This window comes from Schistocerca cancellata, chromosome 1, assembly GCF_023864275.1.
Source record: "Schistocerca cancellata isolate TAMUIC-IGC-003103 chromosome 1, iqSchCanc2.1, whole genome shotgun sequence".
Lineage (NCBI taxonomy): Eukaryota > Metazoa > Arthropoda > Insecta > Orthoptera > Acrididae > Schistocerca > Schistocerca cancellata.
Window position 1 is genome coordinate 416,968,464 of NC_064626.1, and position 25,598 is coordinate 416,994,061.

At 38.2% G+C, this 25,598-nt stretch overlaps 1 protein-coding gene across 1 annotated transcript in view; it reads right to left on the reverse strand.

The window, feature by feature from the left end:
- LOC126175843 (telomerase-binding protein EST1A) overlaps positions 1-25,598 on the reverse strand; it is a 328,328-nt gene that overhangs the window by 95,972 nt on the left and 206,758 nt on the right. The window contains exon 14 of the mRNA XM_049922850.1: positions 6,559-6,704. Within this exon, the coding sequence (XP_049778807.1) occupies positions 6,559-6,704 (146 nt within the window). The remainder of the gene's footprint in view (positions 1-6,558; positions 6,705-25,598) is intronic.

Below are 25,598 nucleotides of genomic sequence, written 5' to 3' on the forward strand. Positions count from 1 at the left end.
TGAATATGGAGATTTGAATATTCCTCCTTCTTGGCTCCAAAGAAGTCATTCGCTTCAGCATTTAAGAACATTTACTTATTTTTTAATATGCCATACATGCAGACAGCGCTGAATCTTATTTCTTCGCCATGTCAAAAATATTTATGTTAAGATTATCATTGATGTAATGGAGGATCACCAGCTTTTGCTGAAATGTAAGCTTTCAATGTTTGCAGGCCGTAACTCCACAAAAGTAAAATTGATTAACTTTGACAATTCAGTAAACAAACAACTACAGTTTTTGGACTTTGTAGACTCTGAGATGTCACATCAAGTGACTGAAGTGGCATAGGAATCAATTCCCAAATGTTTTAATGCATCTACCGGTATTGTTACAAGGCAAGTTGAGTTACTGAGCATGATCTATGTATATGAGGACCAGCTGAATCAATTACCATTTACTGCATTACACTGTATGAAATGAAATTGAAGGAAATAAACAACTCTATCAATCATGTTAGGAATTACATTAAAGCTGGATTTTAATTTGCAAAATGTTTCATGTTTATTTCTTAAAAGCGGACTTTTTCTTAAATTGGGGTTCATTAAAAGTGGGGAAATACAACTTTGTCCTTAAGGGAGTTTCAACGGGACAGACAGACAGACATAGTTGTTAAAAGTGGGTTATCATCAAAAGTGCTTTCCTTAGTTCGGGGTTTTACCGTACCTGAAACAGGATGCATAATCGGCAGTAGGAGGTGGTGTAAAGTGTTGCTCGAACTCTTGTTCAGAGACTATAACGTTATAATCATATGCTAGTTGTATGAGTTTTAACTTGAAAACTTTGACATTCGGTAGCTGTGTCCAGCTGAAAGCATTCACATCTACTGTATTGTACACTATGGGCACTATTCCTACTGGAATGTTGACTGTTCATTGTTTTTGTCTTGCTGTAATTAATTTTCTGTTCTGTTGCTATACTTGCACTCTTCAGTTCCTCCTCCAACTGCTGAGGATAGAATATTCTGGATTCAAAGCAAACAAAACAATGTCATCTGCAAATCAAAAGTGGTTTTAATATGACCAGTTGAAGGGTGTAACACTGTGTGTGTGTGTGTGTGTGTGTGTGTGTGTGTGTGTGTGTGTGTGTGTGTGTGTTTTCCCATGTCCTGCCAGCACAGAGAGTACTGTGACAGAGCCAAACACTTTATCATTGCCTATAAAATCCACACCAAGTGGTAAATGCTCCTTCTATAACTTTGTTAACAACCTATAGGTGATCCAGTTGATGTATTTACTTCCAAAGCCAGCTTGTTTGCTTTACCCCATTTAAAGTTTAATGTCTTTTTTCAAGACAATTAGTTAGCATTTTTTTTAAATTTTGTATACCACCAATAACAGATTAATGGACCTGTAGCTCTTCACATTTTCTATTTCTTTTTCCATGAATTAAAACAATTACAGCTATGTTCTAACATCTTATGCAGTCATTCTGGAACAATTGTGCAAGTTTTGATTTCAGCACCTTTCCCCTGCTTTTACCATTTCTACTGTTATACCACCCTTCCCAGGTTTCCTCTTCTTATGTGCCACATTGCTTTCCTTACTTCTTCTATGAGTATCTCCAGACTGCATCCATTCTCACAAACTACACTGTGAAATAGTTTGTTGGTGTGGTCATTTAAAAATTATCATCAGAGCACCTATTTCCTTAGATGCACCATATACATATCTGAAGAAATCTTCAATCAGGTTTACTATGATTGCCCTGTTTTGTATCCATCATACTTCGGTTGTTCTTGCCCATCTCCCTTACAATCTTTGCATTGTACTTTCTGTCATTATCTTGTAAAAGTTTCTAACTATACAAATGCATCGTTTTGCGGCGATCTGCACTGAAAAAATTCTCTCAACTTTCCAGCTGCATCAAGTGGTTTAAAATAGACAAGCTCTGGCTGAGTTTTCCTCAGTCATTTCAAGTTCTGCTTTCTACTGCCACCATTATACAGCGGCAATGCCTTCTCTGACATCACTGGTGTTCATACCAATGCCATATAAGGTAATTTTTTTGTTGTGCACCCACCACAGCCGCTTCAACATTCTGATGGCCGAGTCTGCAGCCAAACTTAGCTGCAGGTCACCACCTTTATTGAAAGCGTGTTCACAAATTTTTATCCAATCACTTTTTTATTTCACTACTGCAGAAATTATTAGTCCATGTAATAACGGATATCTCGTCAAATGCACTTTGGTGTCTGTTTTATAGAGCATGTTCTGCTACCAATGAATTCGCAGGGTGCCGAAGATGAAAGCATCTTCCACATTCTACACAGTGCTGTTCAATAGTACATACAGTCTGTCCAACATAAAACAGTCTGCACCCACACAGTATTTTATATATTCCTGGCACTCCCAAGCCTACATCACCATTCACATGCCTCATGGGTTGTTGAATTTTTGCTGGAGCCCTTACGATTGAATCAATTTTATGCCTTTTTTAGGAAGTGGCTAATCCTTCCCATTACTGAGCCACAGAACAGCAAAAAACATAAGCATCTTTGAGTCCTCCATTGGGTCCTTCTGCTTATGAGTTTTCGAAAAAGAAAGATTAGTGGCTCCTAAAGACACTGTAGGCCTCAGAACAGCAAGACTATATATAATTCTGTGCGAGTGTGAGCAGTTTCATGACTGTCATACTGTGTGTACTATTTAACAGTGCTATGTGGAACATGCACTTCGGTACCCTGAGATATCAGCGGTACCAGAGCCTGCTCTAGGAAACATACATCATATTGCACTCAATGAGACATCTGTTATTACATAGACCAATAGTTTCTGGGATAGTTAACAAAAGAAGTGGTCAAGAAAATAATTTTCGACAACACCCTCAATAATGACGGTAGCCTGCAGCTAAGCATGGCATGGAACCAGGCCACTGGAAGGTTGAAGTAGGTGCTTAATGTAAACATTACCTTATATGATACTAGAGTGATGACCAGTGATGTCGCAGAAAGCAGTATAAGGACAGTAGCTGCAACCTAAAGACAGTCATCACTTGACAATAGCCAAGGAATATTCAGCTGAAAGCTCATGGATTTTAAACCACTTGACATGGCTGGGAGCTCAAGAGAATTTTATATGTATCTTATTAATTTAGTTTAGTTCAGTTAATGTTATATGACTTATGTCATCAATTACTTTTAACTCTTTTCTGTTCTTCATAGCTGTTTCTTGTCCTCTCAATTTTTGCCTCTACCATCTAGTTATTTTCAGTATAATACTTGTTGAAGCATCATTTCTTATATTTGAAGTTTCAGCATTCAGCAGATCATCATACATCTGTTTCTTACTTTTACTTTAAAATAATTTTAATGTAAAACAGGATGAATTTAATCACTGAAACTGGACTTGTGCCTAATGAGTTCGTTTCTTTCTACTGTGGTATTCAGCTTTAGTCTGCATTTTACTAGACAGTGGTCACTAGGCATCCTGAATTGGTTTAAGACTGCACAATCTGCGCAACTGTTTGCTGTTCCACAGCACACAGTCAACCTCATTTTTTTAATTTTGTTTGACCCATTGTATGTCCACTTTCTATCTGGGCTTTTCTTGAAAATTTTGTCTGCAATGCACATTCAGCTTTTTTCAGTGAAATCCACTACCATGTCACCACTCTATTTCCTCATATGAATTTGTGGTTTGCTACTGGAGAGTAATTATTCAACTGTGTCTCCATTTTTGCATTGAAGGAGCCCACTAATATTCCAAAGCCTGGATTGCTTTAGTTCAATAGTTCTTGTAACTCCTCTAAACAATCTTTCTCTGCAAGATTAAGTCATAAAGTAACATTATTTCTGACGAGTACTCTTAATTTACTACTGTTCTGTCACACATTTCTTCAATAGCACCAATTCACACGAAAGAGACCAAAACAGTTTAAAAAAATTTTATTGGACCTTTATTTACTGTTGAAATCTCAATTTCTGAATATTACACTCTAATTCCACTCCGAAGTGGGGCCACAGCCCTATTTTGTTCGGTACTTCCTCGTATTATTTATTCCTGCAGTATTTATTTCCAGTTTTATGCAGTCACAATATGGGGAATATTTTGGTGTTTTGCAGATCCTGAACTTCTACAAAAGTGTGTGCATGGAAAAAATGAAGTCCTAATGAAAGTTACAACTCTCTGATAGGAAAACTATGCCCCAAGACAACATTTGTTTCCAGAACTGCTGCTGAAGTCGCAGTGTATGATGCTTATTTAGTTTTTAACTGTGCTAATCTTGGCAGACTATGGACTCTAAGGAGGTTAGGATTTGATCCAGGAGCTTTTACACTGTTGATATTGAATGAGGTCAGTAACAGGAGAATTGATGCAGCTGACATTATTGTTACTCAGTTTGAAAATCAAAACACGCAAAGAAAAGACTGCTTGAAGTTGAAGTGGAGAATGCACATGGTTTGTAGTAGTTCATCCATAGAAGGTAAGGCCTAATACAAACACAGTCAAATTTTTGATTCAGGTTTCCTGTGACTAACATTTTGGCAATTTTATGTATCTTTTCCTTGTAAATCAGTGACATTATAGTACTGAAAATTGGTGTGCAATTACTCAATACTATAGTGAAACATTCTGGGAAAGAATTTTTCATTTACTACAATAGTAAGAGAACAGCCAAAAGCCCCACAACTTTATTTGTTTGTTTGTGTTTTTTAAGCCTTCAGGTTTTCAAATTACGTCCCCAACACAATCAGACAAACCTTTTCATCCCGTCTGGCAAGTCTACTCTGAGCTGGTGTTCTGGATGACTTTCCTGAACTCTCCCCATTTCCTAAACCTTTCCTGTTCTTTTCCTTCATTCATCTTTTCCTTCCCCTACAACATTCTACTAGAAAGAGCCACTGCCTCTGAAAGCTTACACATTACTTAGCCTTTATATATGTTTTCTCTTGCCGCCACTTGGTGGGAGGATTTAACACACAAACTTACACAGATTGGGGTGGGGGCTTTCATCTCCGAGCAGCAACGGCATGTTTGCAAGTGCATCTCAAGTAAGCAGTGATGTTTGCTATGGTCGATGTCTTTCACTTGGCATTGAAGTGTTGCTACATCAGCTACCCCCTCAGTTAAAGGCGACACACAAACATGGTGGGTCACTTCACAAGTGCTAAAATGCTGCACATGTAATGCAATGTTGGAAGCTGTTGCCATCAGGTATGGTGGGGACATGAGATGCTATGTCCACAGGTCATTTTAAATGACCAATGACTGTACTGTGGGTGACAAAATGTATTATAGCCCTGAATTTACACTCATGTCCTAACCTAACAACAAGCTCTTGATGTGCAATGTACCCAAGAAAAATTGTGGTCAGCAACTCGCAGCATTATCATCCTCACTTTGCTTACGGCTTTCAAAGCTGACTTGTACAAGCAATTAAAAACAGAAAAAATTCAGCTCCTAAAGTGAACTGTAACTTCTCGCTTTTCCTACAAGAGCTTATGCAATAACGGCCGATGAGCAGTCCTGGATGGAACTCATTTGCTGCTAATAGGCAACACATGCAGATTCCAAAAGGAAGAAGAATGACAGCATGAACAATAAGAGCAAAGAGAAAAAAAGTCAATACAATGATGAAAATGATACAACAAAAGATTAAAAATTAAAAATTAGATTCAAACCAATTAATGTAAAATGTCAATTTAGTGGATTTAAAAAAGTAAAAAAAAATTATAACCTGCAATATTCTAACCCACATACCTTTACACAGTGGACTGTGCTGCGGAAGAGATTGAGTTTATGTTGTTACATCTGTGTATATACAAAAACAGCAGCAGCTTTTAATCTCTGCCTTCAAAAGGTTTTGTTTTGCACTATTGCGTAAGAAGTTTACCTACTGCAGGCCAATCTCGGTGATGATAACTGAATATCCAAACACAATGTGAAGAACAGCCAGACAAGGAATTGGGAGTTGACTATTTCTTGTGACAGTTTGGCAACAGTGAATGGTTCAAGTGTGACTTTGAGCACTCTGATTGGAGGAATACACTGTGCATCCAGGCACAGGGGAAGGGGCATCCAGGCACAGGGGGAGGGGGTGTCCAGGCAGAGGGGGAGGGGGTGTCCAAGCAGAGGGGGAGGGGGTGTCCAGGCAGAGGGGGAGGGGGTGTCCAGGCAGAGGGGGAGGGGCGTCTGGGAGGAGGGGGGAGGGGCGTCTGGGAGGAGGGGAGGCGTGTCTGGGAGGAGGGGTGTGTCTCACAGAGGGTTGTGCTGAGGGGGAAGGGGTGTGTTGTGCTGAGGGGGAAGGGGTGTGTTGTGTGGAGTCGATGGGGTGTGCTGGGGTAGGGGAGCTAGGTTGTGTGGCCATTTCCTTTATAACAATTAACTCTCTTGCAATGGAGTATGAAGTTATCTTTGTTTGGTATGTTCTTTTACAACTCTCATTTCTTGCCTCTTTACATAAAACTAAATGTTAATAACCATCCTTACTGTTGTTTCCTTTTATAATTAGCAAAGCAAATATATAAGACAGAAAGATCAACAAGGAATATAGCATTACTTGAGTGTAACACTTACCTTTGAGCTGTGTGTTTTCAATTGCAAACATATTGAGCGCCAGCAATTGTAGGAACCTATTGGCATTGAGTGGTACTGGAGAATGCTGTAAAAGTGCTCGAAACTCCCTCAACATCTGAACTGCCGATTCCTGGAATGTTTCCATCCTGCAAAAATGTATTGTTCACTGTAAGTATTAGGAATTATGGTACGATCTTAAAGATGAATATACATTATGAAACAAAACCTTACTTCTAGATAAGTATGCAACATAATATTTTTGTCAATATATTGTATTGGTTATGTGTTTCTTTCCTCTTTTTTTCCAGTTCATTTAAGACTAATTTTGTTAGGTTTTGTATGGCACTGTCCATTTAGTGACAACACTGAAGATTCTGAGTTACACATTTTACTCAAGTATGACGAAGATAGTTATCAACAAAAATAGATATTTTAAAAGTAAAATGCACTCTAGTATCTGTATTATAGTTGACACAGTGTGATATAATTTGGAAGAAGGATAAATTCCTTCACAGGACTGTAGGCAAAGATAATGAAAGTCAGTGTAAATGTAAATTCAGATGGCTAAATGTTATACAAATGAAACTATATGGTTCCACAAATGTTTTCAAGTCTCAAACTTCTATGATGTATACATCCAGACTGAAACCTTGGTAAAGATTTTCATTTGTCACTTCATTCTGCATATATAGATGATGTATAGTCAACTAAATAAAACTGTTCTCACAACATTATAGATGGAAGTATAGGGTCTTGACAGCGATCGTGAAATAGGGATTTTAACGACAGTGCTAGATGCAGTCTGAACTAGCTGTTAGCGTGACTAAGCAAGTAAATCATGGCTGAAGAGAGTGATTATTAGTTGGTAAAACAGAGATCAGATGTGCCATTGGGCTAATATTTTTTTACCCCCTCGTCATATCAGGCAACGGCCTTTCTGTAGCAGGTTCTCTCATCGTGATAAGTACAACACTAGTGTATATTATTTGCAGTCTTCAAGAGAACTATTGTAGTATGAGCTAATAAAAACTGTATCACTCACAAAATTTAAAACTAACTTTATCGTAGTTATGTTAAGGGCTTTCCTTTTATAGGATTGAGAGAATATGATTATTTTGAGGAGAAAGTGAATTTAGATCAATCAGAATTCTTGCAAAACTTTATCGTTTATGTAGCTTGTATTTCAAATGAATGCAAGAGTAAATAATCAAATAATTATTCAGTTTCTTGGCACAAATAAAACTGATAATCATTAATTTTTCCTGAAATATAACATTCAAATGTAAGCAAAGGCTCAACAGCAATGCTTTTGGCCTTTTATTCTGCAACACTAAAATTCATTCTCTCATTAAACTTTGAACACCATCAGGCCCAGATTAAGTTCTCAAAGAGGTAACAGTCTCTATGCAAAAAACTCCTATGAGGAGCAAAAGACAGAATGGGAAAGCAGGTCCAGCAGAAAAAAATCACTCAGATGAAACTGAATAAGAGAGAATAACTGTTTAATAATGAGCTAATAAACTCTGGCGTCAACGTAACATGAGGGTCATTCACAAAGTAAGTTCCGTTTCTATTTCTATCCATGGCAGCACTATGATCGCAGTTCCTAGCATGCACGGCAGTTACTCTGACTCAAGAAGAAGATACGTACGCCATTTTCAGATCGCTCCTGCCGTCGTGTGCTTTGTAGTGGTTCTTTATAATGTCAGCTGTAATTGAAAATGAATCCGTGTGTGGAATCAGATCTGTGATTTGTTTTCTAAATGCAAAGAAAGTTAAACCAAAGGAAATTCATCGACAAATCTGCGAGGTTTATGGACAAAATGCTATGAGCGATTCAATAGTAGAAGATGGGTCAGACTGTTCAATGAAGGACGTGATCAAGTGCACAATGAAGAACAAAGTGGACGTCTGTCTGTGGTTACTGATGAACTGGTTCACACAATTGTAGAGGAGATTAAGCTCAACTGTAAGTTACACTTAGTGCCCTTGCTATGGAAGTTCCACAACTCTCACGATCACTACTTCATGAAATTGTTACTGAAAAACTGAAATTTTGAAAACTTTGCTCACATTGGGTACCCACAATTCTTACTGAACAACAGAAAAAACAATGGATGGGCAGTGTACTTCAGTTTTTGACACACTACAATGAAGAAGGCAATGGTTTTCTTTCTCGGATAGTCACAGGGGATGAAACTTGGGTATCTTACGACACCCCTGAAACAAAATGGCAATCAATGGAATGGATGTGCACCATTTTTTGGGACAGAAAAGGCATTTTGATGATTGACCAAGAGGCCAAACAATCAATGCACATGGTTACTGCGAGGCCATTAAGAAACTGCTCGATGCAATACAGAACAAGTGTCGAGGATTACTGTCAAAAGATGGTGTTTTTTTCCACGATAATGCCCGACCTCACATGGCGAATGAGACCAAACAACTCTTACAGCAATTTCACTGGGATGCATTTGATCATCCTCTGTACAGTCTGTACCTCACTCCTAGCGACTTTCATCTCTTCTTACATCTAAAATCTGTCCTTGGTGGTCAACACTTCAACGATGATGACGAGCTGAAAGAACATGTTACCACATGGTTGAGATGAAAGGTGTAGCAGAATCAATGGAGCCAGAAGTGAAGTTTTTGTTCCTGAGAAATAAAAAGAGAAAACACAAGGAACTAAACATTTCAGTCATTCGTTTGATTGAGGACAATGTTCAGAGTTGCAACCTGATGAAGATGAAGAAGAAGAAGAAGAAGACACTGAATACGTATTCTGCAATGGTCCTTTTTCTTAAAACTATAACAGAAAAATGGACATAGTGCTTGGAATGCTACCCTTGGGCTCCCAAAGAATGTTAACTTGAAAAAGAGCTTTCTTATGCCCTGATAGCACTTTTTTAGTGCAATAAATGTAGAAAATGTTGGAGAGCCAGTAAAAAATAGAATTCTATTGTTATTGTTTTTACCTGCACTTATACTGGTTGATACTAAGGGTTGTTTCTGATTGCCTCACTTTAGGACACCATTTCTATTTCGATTCAAATTGACTTGTTTATGCTTTTTCTCAAATTTGCACTATTAGGTGTTGATAGTACGAATTCAATAAATACAATTTAAAGTAAAATGATTTCACCTATAATTCCAATTAACAAACATACACTTACATCAAATGTTGTAACATAAAGCAGAGTAATGTGAGATGAGGGAAACTTCGAAGAGGCTAGTATGAGGTTCATCCGCCACTGCCACGGATTACCTGCCTCACTGGACGAGGCATGAAGGTGGTCAGCCTCCGGAAATACATCCCAGTGCCACGAGACTATATCATGTACACAGTGCTACATCCCACAGTTGAGTCAGGTGCGCAATGGGCTGTTGTCAGCCATGATATTTCATTGAGCCTCATGATTTTTTCATGTGATTCAAGTCTGGCAATCAAACAGGCCACTCGACCAAATCGACATCGGCCTGTTGCGAAAATTATTTCTGAATGATTCAACTCATGCAAACAGGTCACTGGTGCTGCTAGAACTGAATCACTTCACTGGGATAGGGCACCCACCCACTCAGCACCACAGTATGTTTCGTGATGTACACATACTGACATGTGGCGAGTTCACCATAAAATCTATGAAGTATTCCTGACCCATGTGACGACATCTATCCCCGTCATGAGACTGTGATGCAGCCAACTTGTGGGTATTGCGCCATGTACTGTGCTCCGGGTGGCCTGTAAATCATTACCAGACCCTCGTTCAATGAGCTAAACATTGACTCATCTGAAAAGATGATGTGATGCCAGTCACAAACTACATCCAATTCAACAAAAGCAAGCCTGAAACAACTGTTTCATTAATTTTTTTAAAGTACCGGTGCCTTCTGCATGAAATCACTAATGCTACTTCAAGACACAGACATCTAGTGAATAACTGAAGCACTTCTATGACTGAAGTGCATTGTAGCAATCACAGTGTTCAAAGTAATAGGTGGTGTGGAGATTGTGCTACATGATAATAAGATATTGTGAAGTGTTTTTTTTTTTTTTTTTTTTAGTGATCTTACTGAGGAGATCACTGTCAGTGAAAGTAGTATACCTAAAGTTATTGTAATGTAGTTTCGACTTTGTATTACTGCTATTATGAGTGGTTTCCAAATAAAACTACTGGAGCAGTATGACCTGAAATTTATTAAATTTTGGGCCCATTTTTGCTCGTTATTTAGGACGATAATTTGTTTCAGGCATTATGATTTCATGAAAGTTTTCAGATGCGTGATTACGTCTAGGAAAAACGCAAAATTGCTTACAAATGTTTCTCAGGAAATGATAATGGTTGAAAACTTTATGTCGCAATGGCTCCAAGATGAAATTACAGCCTTAAAACAATTGATTGTTTGCTTTTTGTCAATTTATTCTTATTCTCATTGCTTATTATGATGATAAAGATTATTTTTGTGAAATACAGTGGAATCTTATTAGTATCTTCCTCATTATTGCATTTTGCTGCATAGTACATCCATTTCAGGGAACCCCAGTCCCAACTGCTTTAAACACTTGTTAATGCAGCTCATTTATATGTTCTCCATTCCCAAGTAGTGCATCCAAATATGGCAGTGTTTTTCAGTGCCAGCAACTATACACATCACAAGCTATGATAGAAATGACCAATTTGATACGTGGAAATACAGTACAGTAGGGCCATTCGCATCAAAGAGACCAATATTAAAAAGTGTGCACATGCGATCATCTCCAAATTTAATGAAATTTGATGTGAAGGTTATATATGGTCTTTGATGGATACACACCAAATTTCAGTTCAGTATCTTCAGTGGTTGAATTTTTAGGGACTTTTAAAGAGAACCTATTCACCTTTGCATCATGTATGAAGGTGCAGATGTGCCTACCGTATTTACTCGAATCTAAGCCGCACTCGAATCTAAGCCGCACCTGAAAAATGAGACTCGAAATAAAGGGAAAAAAAAAATTCCCAAATCTAAGCCGCACCTGAAATTTGAGACTCGAAATTCAAGGGGAGAGAAAAGTTTTAGGCCGCACCTCCAAATCGAAACAAAGTTGGTCCATTGTAATATGAGACACAATTTAGGTCGAATGAATGACGATACAGCTACAGTAGTTTGGTTCGAGTCAAAAGCTTAGCAGTTACGCTTTACCAGGTAGCCATTGCTATGCGTCAGGCGCTCCGTCCGTATTTATACGGATACCCTTCCTTTTTCATGTGCTTGGTCTGGTTTGAATCGATTGCTTATTTTGCTTTGATCTGATAAGTGCCGTTTTCTATGTTATAGGTGTTTACGTCAGTCACTCGAAGCTGAAAATGCATTACTATACTGTGTCATGCATCGTTTGTCGCATTCTGATAGTGCGTGTTTACGGCCTGTCGCTGCTCGCGGCATGGCTTGCTTTTTGTGCGCGCTACCGCCGCCTACAATTTAAAAAAGAGAGGAATCGTCTCATTAGCGAAACAATGGCAATAGACTGCTATTTGTTGTTACTTACACTGCCGCTTTCTTTGATAATGATCAACAAGAACCAAATAATAGACTGCGTATGATAGAACATGTTCTGAACGAGAGTTTGGCGAAAATTTTTCTCCGTTTGAAAATCTTGGCAGCCGCTTCTTTAGTACATCAAATTCTGCACAGAAATTAGTCATCTTAGATTTAAAAATCTAGTCAGTTGCCGTGCTTCATTTCTGACTGTATCACTATTAGGCATAAGAGTAATACGAATATAAACATGACACGATACGTATATTCTTCCGCGTTTGCTGTTGTCTCACTCTAGTTTCGTAGTTTATTTGGCAGACAGGATTTAAATGAGATAGAAGCAAACACGAAAGAATACATGGCAAAATGTTTATATTCGTATTATTCTTATGGTGAAGAGAATACTGTATGTGATTCACATTTCATCAGGTTCCTATTAGCAACCATCTCTTCTCACAGGTAGGAAAAAATTTGGAACGTAGAGTTGGCCATATTGACAAAAATCCCAGTATTACCAGTCGGATTTTCGTAGATGAACAATACGGAATTTGTATTTACTTCGTTGGATTATGTATGAAAAAGCAGTGGTCGAAACTCTGGCGGAGAAAAAAAGCTCGTCTTCCAATTTTATTTTTTTTTTTAATTTTATTTACTGACGCAGAGGTTTTGGCGCCAGTATCGCCAGTATTTGTATTTGTCTTTGTGCCTACAAAGGATGCCTGTGTAGCGCTACATATATTCGACGGCAGAAGTTAGTTGTGGCGGCACCTATCAACATTTTTCAGAACTTCCGCTTGCTTTGCACTCGATTCTAAGCCGCAGGCGGTTTTTTGGATTACAAAAACCGGAAAAAAAGTGCGGCTTAGATTCGAGTAAATACGGTAGTTTGCTAGGCTTTTTTTTTTTTTTTTTTTTTTTTTTAGAAGTTCTAGCACACATTTAGTCACTTGCTTTAACATACATTGGCAACTTTCTATACTGAATCACACCACACCAAAAATTTGGGATTTAGCCGCAACTAAAGCCTCTAAAGTGTCTAAAAATTTCATTGTGCTCTTCTGAGTTTGACTGACCAATGCTACTTTTCTTATGAACCAATCACACCATGACTTCAGAGGGTTATTCATTCCTATCTATTATGCCTGTATGTGGGTCAAATTTAACCAGCATTGGATGTTTTGTTGTTGTTGTGGTCTTCAGTCCTGAGACTGGTTTGATGCAACTCTCCATGCTACCCTATCCTGTGCAAGCTTCTTCATCTCCCAGTACTTACTGGAACCCACATCCTTCTGAATCTGCTTAGTGTACTCATCTCTTGGTCTCCCTCTATGATTTTTACCCTCCACGCTGTCCTCCAATACTAAATTGGTGATCCCTTGATGCCTCAGAACATGTCCTTTCTTCTAGTCAAGTTGTGCCACAAATTTATCCTCTCCCAATTTTACTCAGTACCTCTTATTAGCTATGTGATCTACCCATCTAATTTTCAGCATTCTTCTGTAGCACCACATTTCAAAAGCTTCTATTCTCTTCTTGCCCAAACTATTTATCGCCCATGTTTCACTTCCATACAAGGCTACACTCCATACAAGTACTTTCAGAAACGACATCCTGACACTTAAATCTATACTCGATGTTAACAAATTTCTCTTCTTCAGAAACGCTTTCCTGCCATTGCCAGTCTACATTTTATATCCTCTATACTTCGACCATCATCAGCTATTTTGCTCCCCAAATAGCAAAACTCCTTTACTACTCTAAGTGTATCATTTCCTAATCTAATTACCTCAGCATCACCCGACTTTATTCGACCACATTCCATTATCCTTGTTTGCTTTTGTTGATGTTCATCTTATATCCTCCTTTCAAGACACTGTCCATTCCGTTCAACTTCTTCCAAGTTCTTTGCTGTCTCCGATAGAATTACAATGTCATCGGCGAACCTCAAAGTTTTTATTTCTTCTTCATGGATTTTAATACCTACTCCGAATTTTTCTTTTGTTTCCTTTACTGCTTGCTCAATATACAGATTGAATAACATCGGGGATAGGCTACAACCCTGTCTTACTCCCTTCCCAACCACAGCTTTCCTTTCATGCCCCTCCACTCTTATAACTGCCATCTGCTTTCTGTACAAATTGTAAATAGCCTTTCGCTCCCTGTATTTTACCCCTGCCACCTTTAGAATTTGAAAGAGAGTATTCCAGTCAACATTGTCAAAAGCTTTCTCTAAGTCTACAAATGCTAGAAACGTAGGTTTGCCTTTCCTTAATCTTTCTTCTAAGATAAGTCGTAAGGTCAGTATTGCCTCACGTGTTCCAACATTTCTACAGAATCCAAACTGATCTTCCCCAAAGTCGGCTTCTACCAATTTTTCCATTCGTCTGTAAAGAATTCGTGTTAGTATTTTGCAGCTGTGACTTATTAAACTAATAGTTCAGTAATTTTCACATCTGTCAACACCTGCGTTCTTTGGGATTGGAATTATTATATTCTTCTTGAAGTCTGAGGGTATTTCGCCTGTCTCATACAGGGTTATTACAAATGATTGAAGCGATTTCACAGCTCTACAATAACTTTATTGTTTGAGATATTTTCACAATGCTTTGCACACACATACAAAAACTCAAAAAGTTTTTTTTGGCATTCCAAATGTTCGATATGTGCCCCTTTAGTGATTCGGCAGACATCAAGCCGATAATCAAGTTCCTCCCACACTCGGCGCAGCATGTCCCCATCAATGAGTTCGAAAGCATCGTTGATGCGAGCTCGCAGTTCTAGCACGTTTCTGGGTAGAGGAGGTTTAAACACTGAATCTTTCACATAACCCCACAGAAATAAATCGCATGGGGTTAAGTCGGGAGAGCGTGGAGGCCATGACATGAATTGCTGATCATGATCTCCACCACGACCGATCCATCGGTTTTCCAATCTCCTGTTTAAGAAATGCCGAACATCATGATGGAAGTGCGGTGGAGCACCATCCTGTTGAAAGATGAAGTCGGCACTGTCGGTCTCCAGTTGTGGCATGAGCCAATTTTCCGCGGGCTACACGTGAAACTTGCCCGCACGCGTTCAACCGTTTCTTCGCTCACTGCAGGCCGACCCGTTGATTTCCCCTTACAGAGGCATCCAGAATCCAGAAGCTTTAAACTGCGCTTCCATCGCCGAATGGAGTTAGCAGTTGGTGGATTTTTGTTGAACTTCGTCCTGAAGTGTCGTTGCACTGTTATGACTGACTGATGTGAGTGCATTTCAAGCACGACATACGCTTTCTCGGCTCCTGTCGCCATTTTGTCTCACTGCGCTCTCGAGCGCTCTGGCGGCAGAAACCTGAACTTCGGCTTCAGCCGAACAAAACTTTGAGTTTTTCTACGTATCTGTAGTGTGTCGTGACCATATGTCAATGAATGGAGCTACAGTGAATTTATGAAATCGCTTCAATCATTTGTAATAGCCCTGTACATCTTGCTCACCAGATGGTAGAGTTTTGTCAGGACTGGCTCTCCCAAGGCCGTCAGTAGTTCCAATGGAATGTTGTCTACTCCGGGGGCCTTGTTTCGGCTCAGGTCTTTCAGTGCTCTGTCAAACTCTTCACGCAGTATCGAATCTCCCATTTCATCTTCATCTACATCCTCTTCCATTTCCATAATATTGTCCTCAAGTACATTGCCCTTGTATAGAACCTCTATATACTCCTTCCAACTTTCTGCTTTCCCTTCTTTGCTTAGAACTGGGTTTCCATCTGAGCTCTTGATATTCATGCAAGTGGTTCTCCTTTCTCCAAAGGTCTCTTTAATTTTCCTGTAGGCAATATCTATCTTACCCCTAGTGAGAAAAGCCTCTACATCCTTACATTTGTCCTCTAGCCATCCCTGCTTAGCCATTTTGCACTTCCTGTCGATCTCACTTTTGAGACGTCTGTATTCCTTTTTGCCTGCTTCATTTACTGCATTTTTATATTTTCTCCTTTCATCAATTAACTTCAATCTTTCTTCTGTTACCCAAGGAGTTCTACTAGCCCTCGTCTTTTTACCTACTTGATCCTCTACTGCCTTCACTACTTCATCCCTCAGAGCTACCCATTCTTCTTCTACTGTACTTCTTTCCCCCATTCCTGTCAATTGTTCCCTTATTCTCTCCCTGAAACTCTGTACAACATCTGGTTCTTTCAGTTTATCCACGTCCCATCTCCTTAAATTCCCACCTTTTTGCAGTTTCTTCAGTTTTAATCTACAGTTCATAATCAATAGATTGTGGTCAGTCCACATCTGCCCCTGGAAATGTCTTACAATTTAAAACCTGGTTCCTAAATCTCTGTCTTACCATTATATGATCTATCTGATACCTTCTAGTATCTCCAGGATTCTTCCATGTATACAACCTTCTTTCATGATTCTTGAACCAAGTGTTAGCTATGTTTAAGTTATGCTCTGTGCAAAACTCTACCAGGCGGCTTCCTCTTTCATTTCTTAGCCCCAATCCATATTCACCTACTATGGTGCCTTCTCTCGCTTTTCCTTCTCACGAATTCCAGTCACCCATGACTATTAAATCTTCGTCTCCCTTCACTACCTGAATAATTTTTTTTATCTCATCATACATTCCTTCAATTTTTTCATCATCTGCAGAGCTAGTTGGCATATAAACTTGTACTACTGTAGTAGGCGTGGGCTTTGTGTCTATCTTGGCCATAATAATGTGTTCACTATGCTGTTTGTTGTAGCTTACATTGGATACCTAGAAGAAAAGATGTGCAAAGTTGACCAAAATATTCTGCATGCAAATATTAGGGTAATTTTGAGGGAAATACCTCAACTGTGTCTTGTTCAATCCTCCTCTTCTTACCATAGCTGGAAAGAGCATGCTTTAAGCTTTCAACGCTATATTGTTTAATTTCTGGACCTTGCATATTGATGAGTAAGAAAACTTATTCAAAAGTGGGGAAAATGTATTATCAGTAAATACAAAAAAAATTGATACAATTTTAAGTTGTAAATCAAAAAATATGTAATTGTAGTGTCTTTTAATAGTATAAGATTTGCCTCCACTTTAGGGAATGTAACTGTGCTAATAACTGTTTTTACATTATTTTACAGTATAGAATATAAATGTAATAAAACCTCAGAAAATGCTCTTAAGATCAAAAAATCTAGATGATCATAATGGAATGTTATGTTATTTAGAACATTTTAACACTACAATGCATAGTAGTGTATTTGTGCATTGTCACTCGGTTTCTAACGACATTATGAAGCAGCAATAGCTTTTTAAGACTCTATCCTTGCAGCAGTGATCCTCTGTTGAAATACCACCTTCAATTGTTGCTTTCATTATTGTAAATTTTCAGCGTGGCAATCTTCTGTGAGGTGTAATCTTTGGTACTGATGTTGTACAGTCTTAGTATTGAGTACTGACTGTCTGAATAATCAATAATCATTGTTGTAGCTGAAGGTAAGCACTAAATCAATATGTTTTGATGGCCTAATTTGTATATTTTATATAGGAACAAGACTGAATCTTCTATGCTTCAAACCTGGATATTCATAAGCTTTCAAAATTGCTTGTTAGAGGTTAATAAACTATTGTATAAAATGAACCACGAGATCACCACATCCAGCTACTTTGATGATTGTCATAAGTCATCACCATTCTATTATGAGAAAAGTCAACTACAATCAGTTAAGGAAATGTCAACAATGAGCAAGGAGCTTCTATGACGAAGGTCTGGGCTTGATTTTACTGAATATGCCCAAATTTGTCCATTCCATGATGTCTTGTTGATGACAAAATTTCATTTCCTACAGAAGACTGGCTGCAACTCATTCGGTAAAGAAAAAGTGCAACCTAGAAGACTTTAACAGCAGTGACCATTGCAATGCCTGATAGGTTGAAGTTACTGACTGATGTTTTTAAACCTGATCAGAAAATTTGTACCAAATGTAGACAAGAAATGGGCCAGAAAGAATCATCCCACGAGGATAAGCAAGAATCACCATCCACTGAAGACATGGATGTTGTTGCTTTACTGCTAATACTTCATTATCATCACTTGGAGAGTCACCGTTAAAGGTTCAATGGATCAGCGAAAGGGATTCAATGGGATACATGAAGCGCAAAGTTCTGAAAGCCCAAGATAGCATTACTACGGTAACTGTCACAGCTGCTGGTGTGAGTCGCATAGATATTGCTCAAATACAAACAGAAGAGTGCCAAAAATTTAGATATGGATATGGATATAAGAACTTAATATGGTCCCAAACAGCTGGACTATTGAAAAAATGGCTAAAGAATTTGCTGTTTCAACTAAAATGGAGAAGAAGTCGAGGAAACTAAACATAGAAGATGGGATTTTGGCAACAAGTGCAAATGGGAAAAAGCTCAACGATAAAGTAAAACAAAATGTCCTCAGTGTTTTGAAGATGATGAGTTTTCTTGTTTGTGCCCAAGCTGAAAGGATTGTGTTGCAGTAAAAATAAATGATAAAAAGATTCAAAAGCAGAAACATCTGCTCCTTTGAAACCTGAAAGAAATGTTCATTGCTTATTGTATGCAATATGGAAATCAACTGAGATTCTCAAGATTTTGTAAGTTCTCTCTGAAATGATGAACTGCAGTTGGCACTTCTGGATCACATTCAATACGTGTATGTGTAATTCATCAAAATGTCAAATTAATGTTGGCTTCAGAAACATCCATCCAAGATGACTACAAGCTTTTGAGGGAAAAAACTGTATGCAGTTTGGAATCAAAAGATTGTATGCTGCAATGATGTGTGGAATGTCCAGGAAAAATACAACAAGAGGCTTTTCTCGAAGATGATTTTAAAGATTATAATCCTGAAGAAACAATGTAATACCAATACTATATCCATACTGACAGACACACACTGGAGACATGTCAGAGAACTGTTGAAGATTTCGTGGAGACACTGATTTTGAAAATTACTGGTTTAAGGAGCCATCCTTTGTGACAAAGCACTAACTTATACCTTACGCAGCTAAAAAGAAATCACGCAGAAAATGAATTAATTATATTGATGTATTTTGCTGAGAATTATTCATTTGTTGTTGAAGATGCTGTGCAAGGATTTAATTGGGGGAATAGTCAGGCCACACTACATCCATTAGTTATCTATTTTGGTGACAAAGAATGCCACAGTATTAGCATTTGTATGACCAGTGACTGTCTCCATCATCATACCACTGCTGTCCATGCCTTTCAAATAAAGTTAATAGAATATTTCACATGGACTCCTCATCAGCTTTATGCACCCACATGGTTGTGCTCATTCCTTGCACTGGCCAGCTGCTAGAGACACCGGCTGGATTCCTGAGCAACATATTCATGACTTTAGAAGCACAATCACCATCGTCATCAGGAAGACAAAACACTTTTCCTCAACCTATCCTTGACAAAACTGTAGAACTATTTGATCAAAAATAGAACTGACTCTTAAGTGTTTTTTGTTTCGCAAATTCACAGTGTTGTGTATTACACTTGTTTGATGGCATATGTTAAATTAATCTCTGAAACTGATTTATATACTAAAAAAAAAAAAATACTTGTGGGACTTAATGAGCAAAATATTTCACTTTTCAATCTTCTTGAAATGCTAAAATAATAACTTTTGAAATGTATTCTTACTCAGCAATACGCTAGATCCAGAAATTGAACTACGAGGGTGAGTCAAATGAAAACCTTAAATATTTTTTAAAATATTATTTATTGTGCAGAAGTGGTACAAAGCTGTATCACTTTTCAACATAATCTCCCCCACGCTCAATGCAAGTCCACCAGTGCTTACAAAGTGCATAAATTCCTTTAGAAAAAAAATTCTTTTGGTAGTCCGCTCAACCACTCGTGCACCGCGTGGCATACCTCTTCATCACAACATAACTTCTTTCCTCCCATCGCGTCTTTGAGTGGTCCAAACATACGGAAATCACTTGGGGCAAGGTCTGGTGAGTATGGTGGATGAGGAAGACACTCAAAATGCACGTCTGTGATTGTTGCACAATGTGGGGCCTTGCATTGTCATGTTGCAAAAGGACACCTGCTGACAGCAATCGCTTTGATTTTATTGCAGGCTGCAGATGATTTTTAGACCTGTGTATGATGCACTGGTGACAGTGGCCCCTCTAGGCATGTAATGCCCCAAAATGATGCCTTTCTCATCCCAAAAGAGTGTCAGCATAACCTTCCCTGTTGATGGTTCCGTTCAAAACTTCCTTGGTTTTGGTGATGAGGAATGGCGCCATTCCTTGCTCGCTCTCTCCGTTTCCAGTTGGTTGAAGTTAACCCAGGTTTTGTCCCCAGTAACGATTCTTGCAAGGAAGCCATCACCTTCTCATTCAAAGTGCCGAATTTCAGGAGTCAGCTGCTGTGGTACCGATCTTGCAGACACTTTGTGAAACTGGAGCACATCATGCACAATGTGGTGTGCTGACCCATGACTAATCTGTAAACATGCTACAATGTCATTCAGTGTCACTTGGCGGTTTTCCTTCACTATGGCTTCAACTGCTGCAATGTTCTGTGAAGTCACAAGTCGTCGTGCCTGACCTGGACACGGAGCATCTTCCACTGAAGTCACACCATTTGCAAACTTCCTACTCCATTCGTAGACTTGTTGCTGTGGCAAACATGCATCACCATACTGAACCTCCATTCATCGATGAATTTCAATAGGTTTCACACCTTCAGTACGCAAAAACCTTCCTGGTGCAAGTCGCAAGTGGGGTGGCCATCTTTATACTGATACTGTGACGGTATGTGTGCATCTGCACTACGCTGCCACCTACAGGCCATTCTGTACACTGTTTGTAGCACACTTACCAACTTACAGGATAACTGCAAATTTCAATTTGTTATTACAAATTTAAGGCTTTCATTTGACTCACCCTTGTATATAGCTTTGAAAGCTTAAAGCATGCTCTTTCAAGCTGTAGCAAGAAAAAGAGGATTGAATCAGACACAGTTGGGATATTGCCCCCCCCCCCCCCCCCCACACACACACACACACAAAAGAGTTAAAATTTGCACGAAGGAAAAACATTGGCCAACTTTGCAGACATATATCTTTTCTTCTAGGCACCCAATGTTATCTAAATTTGATTCATATATGGACATCATAGGTAGCAATAGCCCCCTGAAGTTTTGGTGTGATTGGTTCACATGAAAAGTAGCAGCAGTCGATGAAACCTTTGCTCTCGGAATTTTTTAGCCACTTTTAGAGGCTTGTATCTATATTTCAGTGTGGTATGAGTCAATATAAAAAGTTGTCTATGTACACTAAAGCAGATAACCAAATGTGTGTTAGAACTTTTAAAAAAGCCTAGCAAATTTGGCACATTTGCGCCTTTGTATATGATGCAAAGATGAGTAGGCTCTCTTTAAAAGCCTCTAAAAATTCAACCACTGAAGATACTGACCTGAAATTTCGTATACAACCATCAAAGGCCATATAGAACCTTCACGCCAAATTTCATTAGATTTGGAGATGGTCGAGTGGGGACCACTGGTCCCCTTGACATGGAATGACCCAGTACTGTAGCTCGTATAGGCTGGCAGTAGCCGATGACTTGTAACCTTATGACAAGAGCCGATCCTAGGCAGGGTAGATGTTGTAGCAGCCAAACATAAATGAAAACCCTGTATAATAGGCTATTTTCCTTTGTTAAAAATATAGTTCAGATTTTCGTTCTCCTGATTGATTACAACATTTAAATAGCATTTACGGTCAATACTCTCACAAAATATCTCTTTATTTTTACGTAATTAAAGCTTAAAAATCATTAAATATCAAGATTGGTCACATGATCAAAAACACACTGTTATTGGCTCATGCTCTAGTCACGTCACTGACTAGGATTACGACAAAGCTATACTTGCGCTACACAAGCATTAGCCAAAGTTACAAGGTTTTACTGCACACAGTTTAGCTATTTAGAGATGGAAAATGCAATTACAACTTTTAAATAACCAAATAAAGGAATTTTGTGAATGCTAATAGTGGAAACCTTGCAAAAATTGATTCTTTATGCTCCACACATTTGGAGTGGCGATATGTGCAACGCCAGACATTCTTTTCGCTGTTTCCTGGAACATCACTCAACTCGCTCAAAACTAAGCAATTGTAGAACTATTGCAAATGGGTCTGTATTTTATAACTAGAGTCTTAATTATCAATCATTAGTTATGACCTAAAGCACAGCAAAATTATTCTTGGTAAAACGTAGTGCTGATTTCCTGTATAGAAGGCACTCAGCAGAGATATTACATCCATCAGGAGTTGCATGGTGCTAGAGGCTACATGTTCAAATCCTGGAAGGAACTTACATTTTTAAAAGTTTTACATGAAATACGGAAATAACGTTAGCAAGAACTAGTGGTAGCACTTGTTTCGATTGTGGGGTATATTATATGAAGCCTCACATTAGTCTTAGTCTGAGAAACGGACAACAGATGATAAAACGCATTTACTTTGTGAACAAACAATTCACTTTTTTTTAAAAAGTGTTGCTAGTAGTGAAGACACAGCCATAAGTCCACAGGCCAACATGGTGCAGGACAGAGAGGTTACACGGAAATATATAAAGAGTGTACAACATGCAGGTGTGAGAAAAGTAAGGGCTGTGATGTTTGTGATTGTAAACTAACATTAGCATCTGTAGCAGACTTACTTAATCTTTATGTGAGAGGTGAAACTCCAAAAGTTTAAACAATAAGGATTCTAGCTAGACAGTACGAAGATAAAAACATAATTTCTAATAAAGTAAAAAGCGTGTGTTCGTATTAACTAGAAATTTTTTTTTCGAATGTGTCATGTGTGAACAGCGATTGCAAATGTAAGTGCATGTAAACAGCAAGGAAAACACAATAATATTCTGTTTCTGACTGGTGTGGTGAAGTTTTGTAATTGTGGTTTGGTTTTCATATGAGAGGACCATACAGTTGTTTTACAAATAAGTTAAAATGTTCTTTTGGGTTAGATTCCAACCACCGATCTATGGACATCATCTTTAAAAATTTGATGGTTCACCACTCTAACAACTAAGTTTCCAAATAATTGAGGTATAGTCAGATAAAACAACAATTTCCACTAGGAGTTTAATTACACTGAGTGACGCTATCCTTCATTGCAACAGTGGAAGAGGATATCTCAGAGATAAGTTAAAATTAACTTCACAGTGCAACCCATTTTTAATTGAGTAAACGAACTTGTGTGTCAACATGGTGGCAGTTTGCTGGTATAGTGCAACCACATTTTATACATCTTATCATTCTCTGGAACACTCATAAACAACTTTTCAGAAGTTTTTGTGAATCTATTTGTACAATATGGTACTACACACCAATCCCATTTTCCAAAATATAAATTCCAAAACAAGACATCACTGTGAATTATCATTACAACAACAGGAGCAGCGAGCTAGCCAGTGACATCAATGGCATCACGACTTGAATGGAGCGTTTTTGGAGGCGTTCAAATTATTTGAATTTCATTTCCATTTTTATAAAAGAATACCCAAATTAAACAGGAAAAAAAGCTTGTTGGGAGCATACAATGACATAATTAATCTTTTAAGACAATTTCTGGAAAACAGTCAAATACCTGGTCTTTCTTTGTTCATGTACGGTACAGTGTGACTTCAGTGTGTGAGTAATTCTCAGTGCTTAATTTTCTTTTTTGTTTTGAAAAGAGAGCCGGTATGCCATGAATAAGAAAATAGTGAGGCATTTCACTAATGAAGAGAAGTGGAACATTATTCAGGAACTGGACAAAAATCCACACATCAAACATGTTGATGCTGCACAAAAACTGAACATTCCTCCATTTACATTAAACACAATAGTAAGCAAGAGAAAAATAATTGAAGCTGCATGTGTGGAAGGAGGAATCAGCAAAAGAAAAGTGTGCTTGACGATCAGTTTCTAGAACTTGAAAGTTTCCTGCTGAATGGTTTAAGCAAACTCGCACAGCATAAATTCCAGTTTATGTGCTACTGTGGTTCATGCTAAAACTAGTTATTTGGTACAAAAGTTTGGACTCAAAGATTTCAAGCCACTCAATGGGTAGATTGAGCAGATTAAGAGCCGACAAAATTTAGGGTATAAAATGTGCTCGAGGTACAGCAGAAAATTCAGCAAAGAGAGACTGACTGTTCTGTCATGTTACAGTGCAAGTGGAATAGAAAAGTTGGTGCCACTAGTAACTGGCACAGCGAAAAGTTCACAATGTTTCAAAAATGTGCCGACATTCCAAAAACAAATATACATCTAATATGAAAGCATTGGTAATGAGAAATATATTTGACGAATATTTGCACAATTTGGATACAAGGTTGGGTGTCAGAAACAGATAAATTGTCCTCTTTATTGACCAATGTGCAGCACATCCTCACGATGCATCGTATCTTCGTAATACAAAAATAGTGTTTTTTCCTGCCAATTGCACAAGCCACCTTCAGCCATTCAACCAAGGCATTATAAGATGCCTGAAACAAAAATACAGGAAAGTTCTTTTACAGATGAGGCTGTCCTGTCTTCATAGTAAAATAAGAAAAGTGACGATCTTGGTTGCTATATATTTTATGAGAAATATGTGGGATTCCGTGCAAGAAATCACAATATCAAATTTTTTTCAGAGGGCCGGCTTTAATTGGATACTGCCCCTTACATGAGAGATCACATCAGAAAACAATGAAACTGTAGCTGAACAATGGCAGCAAATAATGGGGCCAGATGAAAATACCACATGCCTTAGTTTCGATACTTATGCTGAGCATGATGAAGGTGTTGTTGTCTGTCAGTCCATGACAACTGATAAAGTGTTGCAGGAGCAGATGGCAGAAAACAAGAAAGTGAAGATGCGGTTTGAATAGGCTCTTCACCAGTCCCCACGGTGTTAAAAGCCATTGAAGCCATGGAGACAATTAAACTTGTGTGTTAAGCTTTGAAGCTGATAAAGTAGTGCTGAAAGGTGATGAAGAGTTGAACGAGTTAATGAAGATAGTTATTACAATATGTAAATGAGGGCTGAAAAAACAAGCAACGACTGACATATTCTTCAAATGTCAGTGAAGACAAGACTATGCAGTGTAGTGTAGTTAGGTTAATATGTACAGTATACCAGTAGTTTTAGCAATGCCAGTTTATGTTATCAGTAATCATTCACCAATGGGAAAAAGCAAAATGAACAATGATGCTTTCTTTTAAGAACATCTGTGTAAATTCTGCCTCGCTTTGTGAATAAATAAAATCATCATATGTCAGGTTCGTATTAATTTATTTTTTATTTATTCAAACTGCTTTAGGTGGTGTTGTCATTTTACTAAACAGTTACTATATTTATACATAATGTTATGTTTTACAAGTTACATACCAGTATTGATGCCATTAGCCACAGTAAAATTGAAATTAGATGTTAATGTGATTAACATGTACTGTATATGTAGGTATGTATCCACATATAAAAAAAGTCAACTCAACTGAAATTTATTGTTGATGTACAAGTCTTTTAG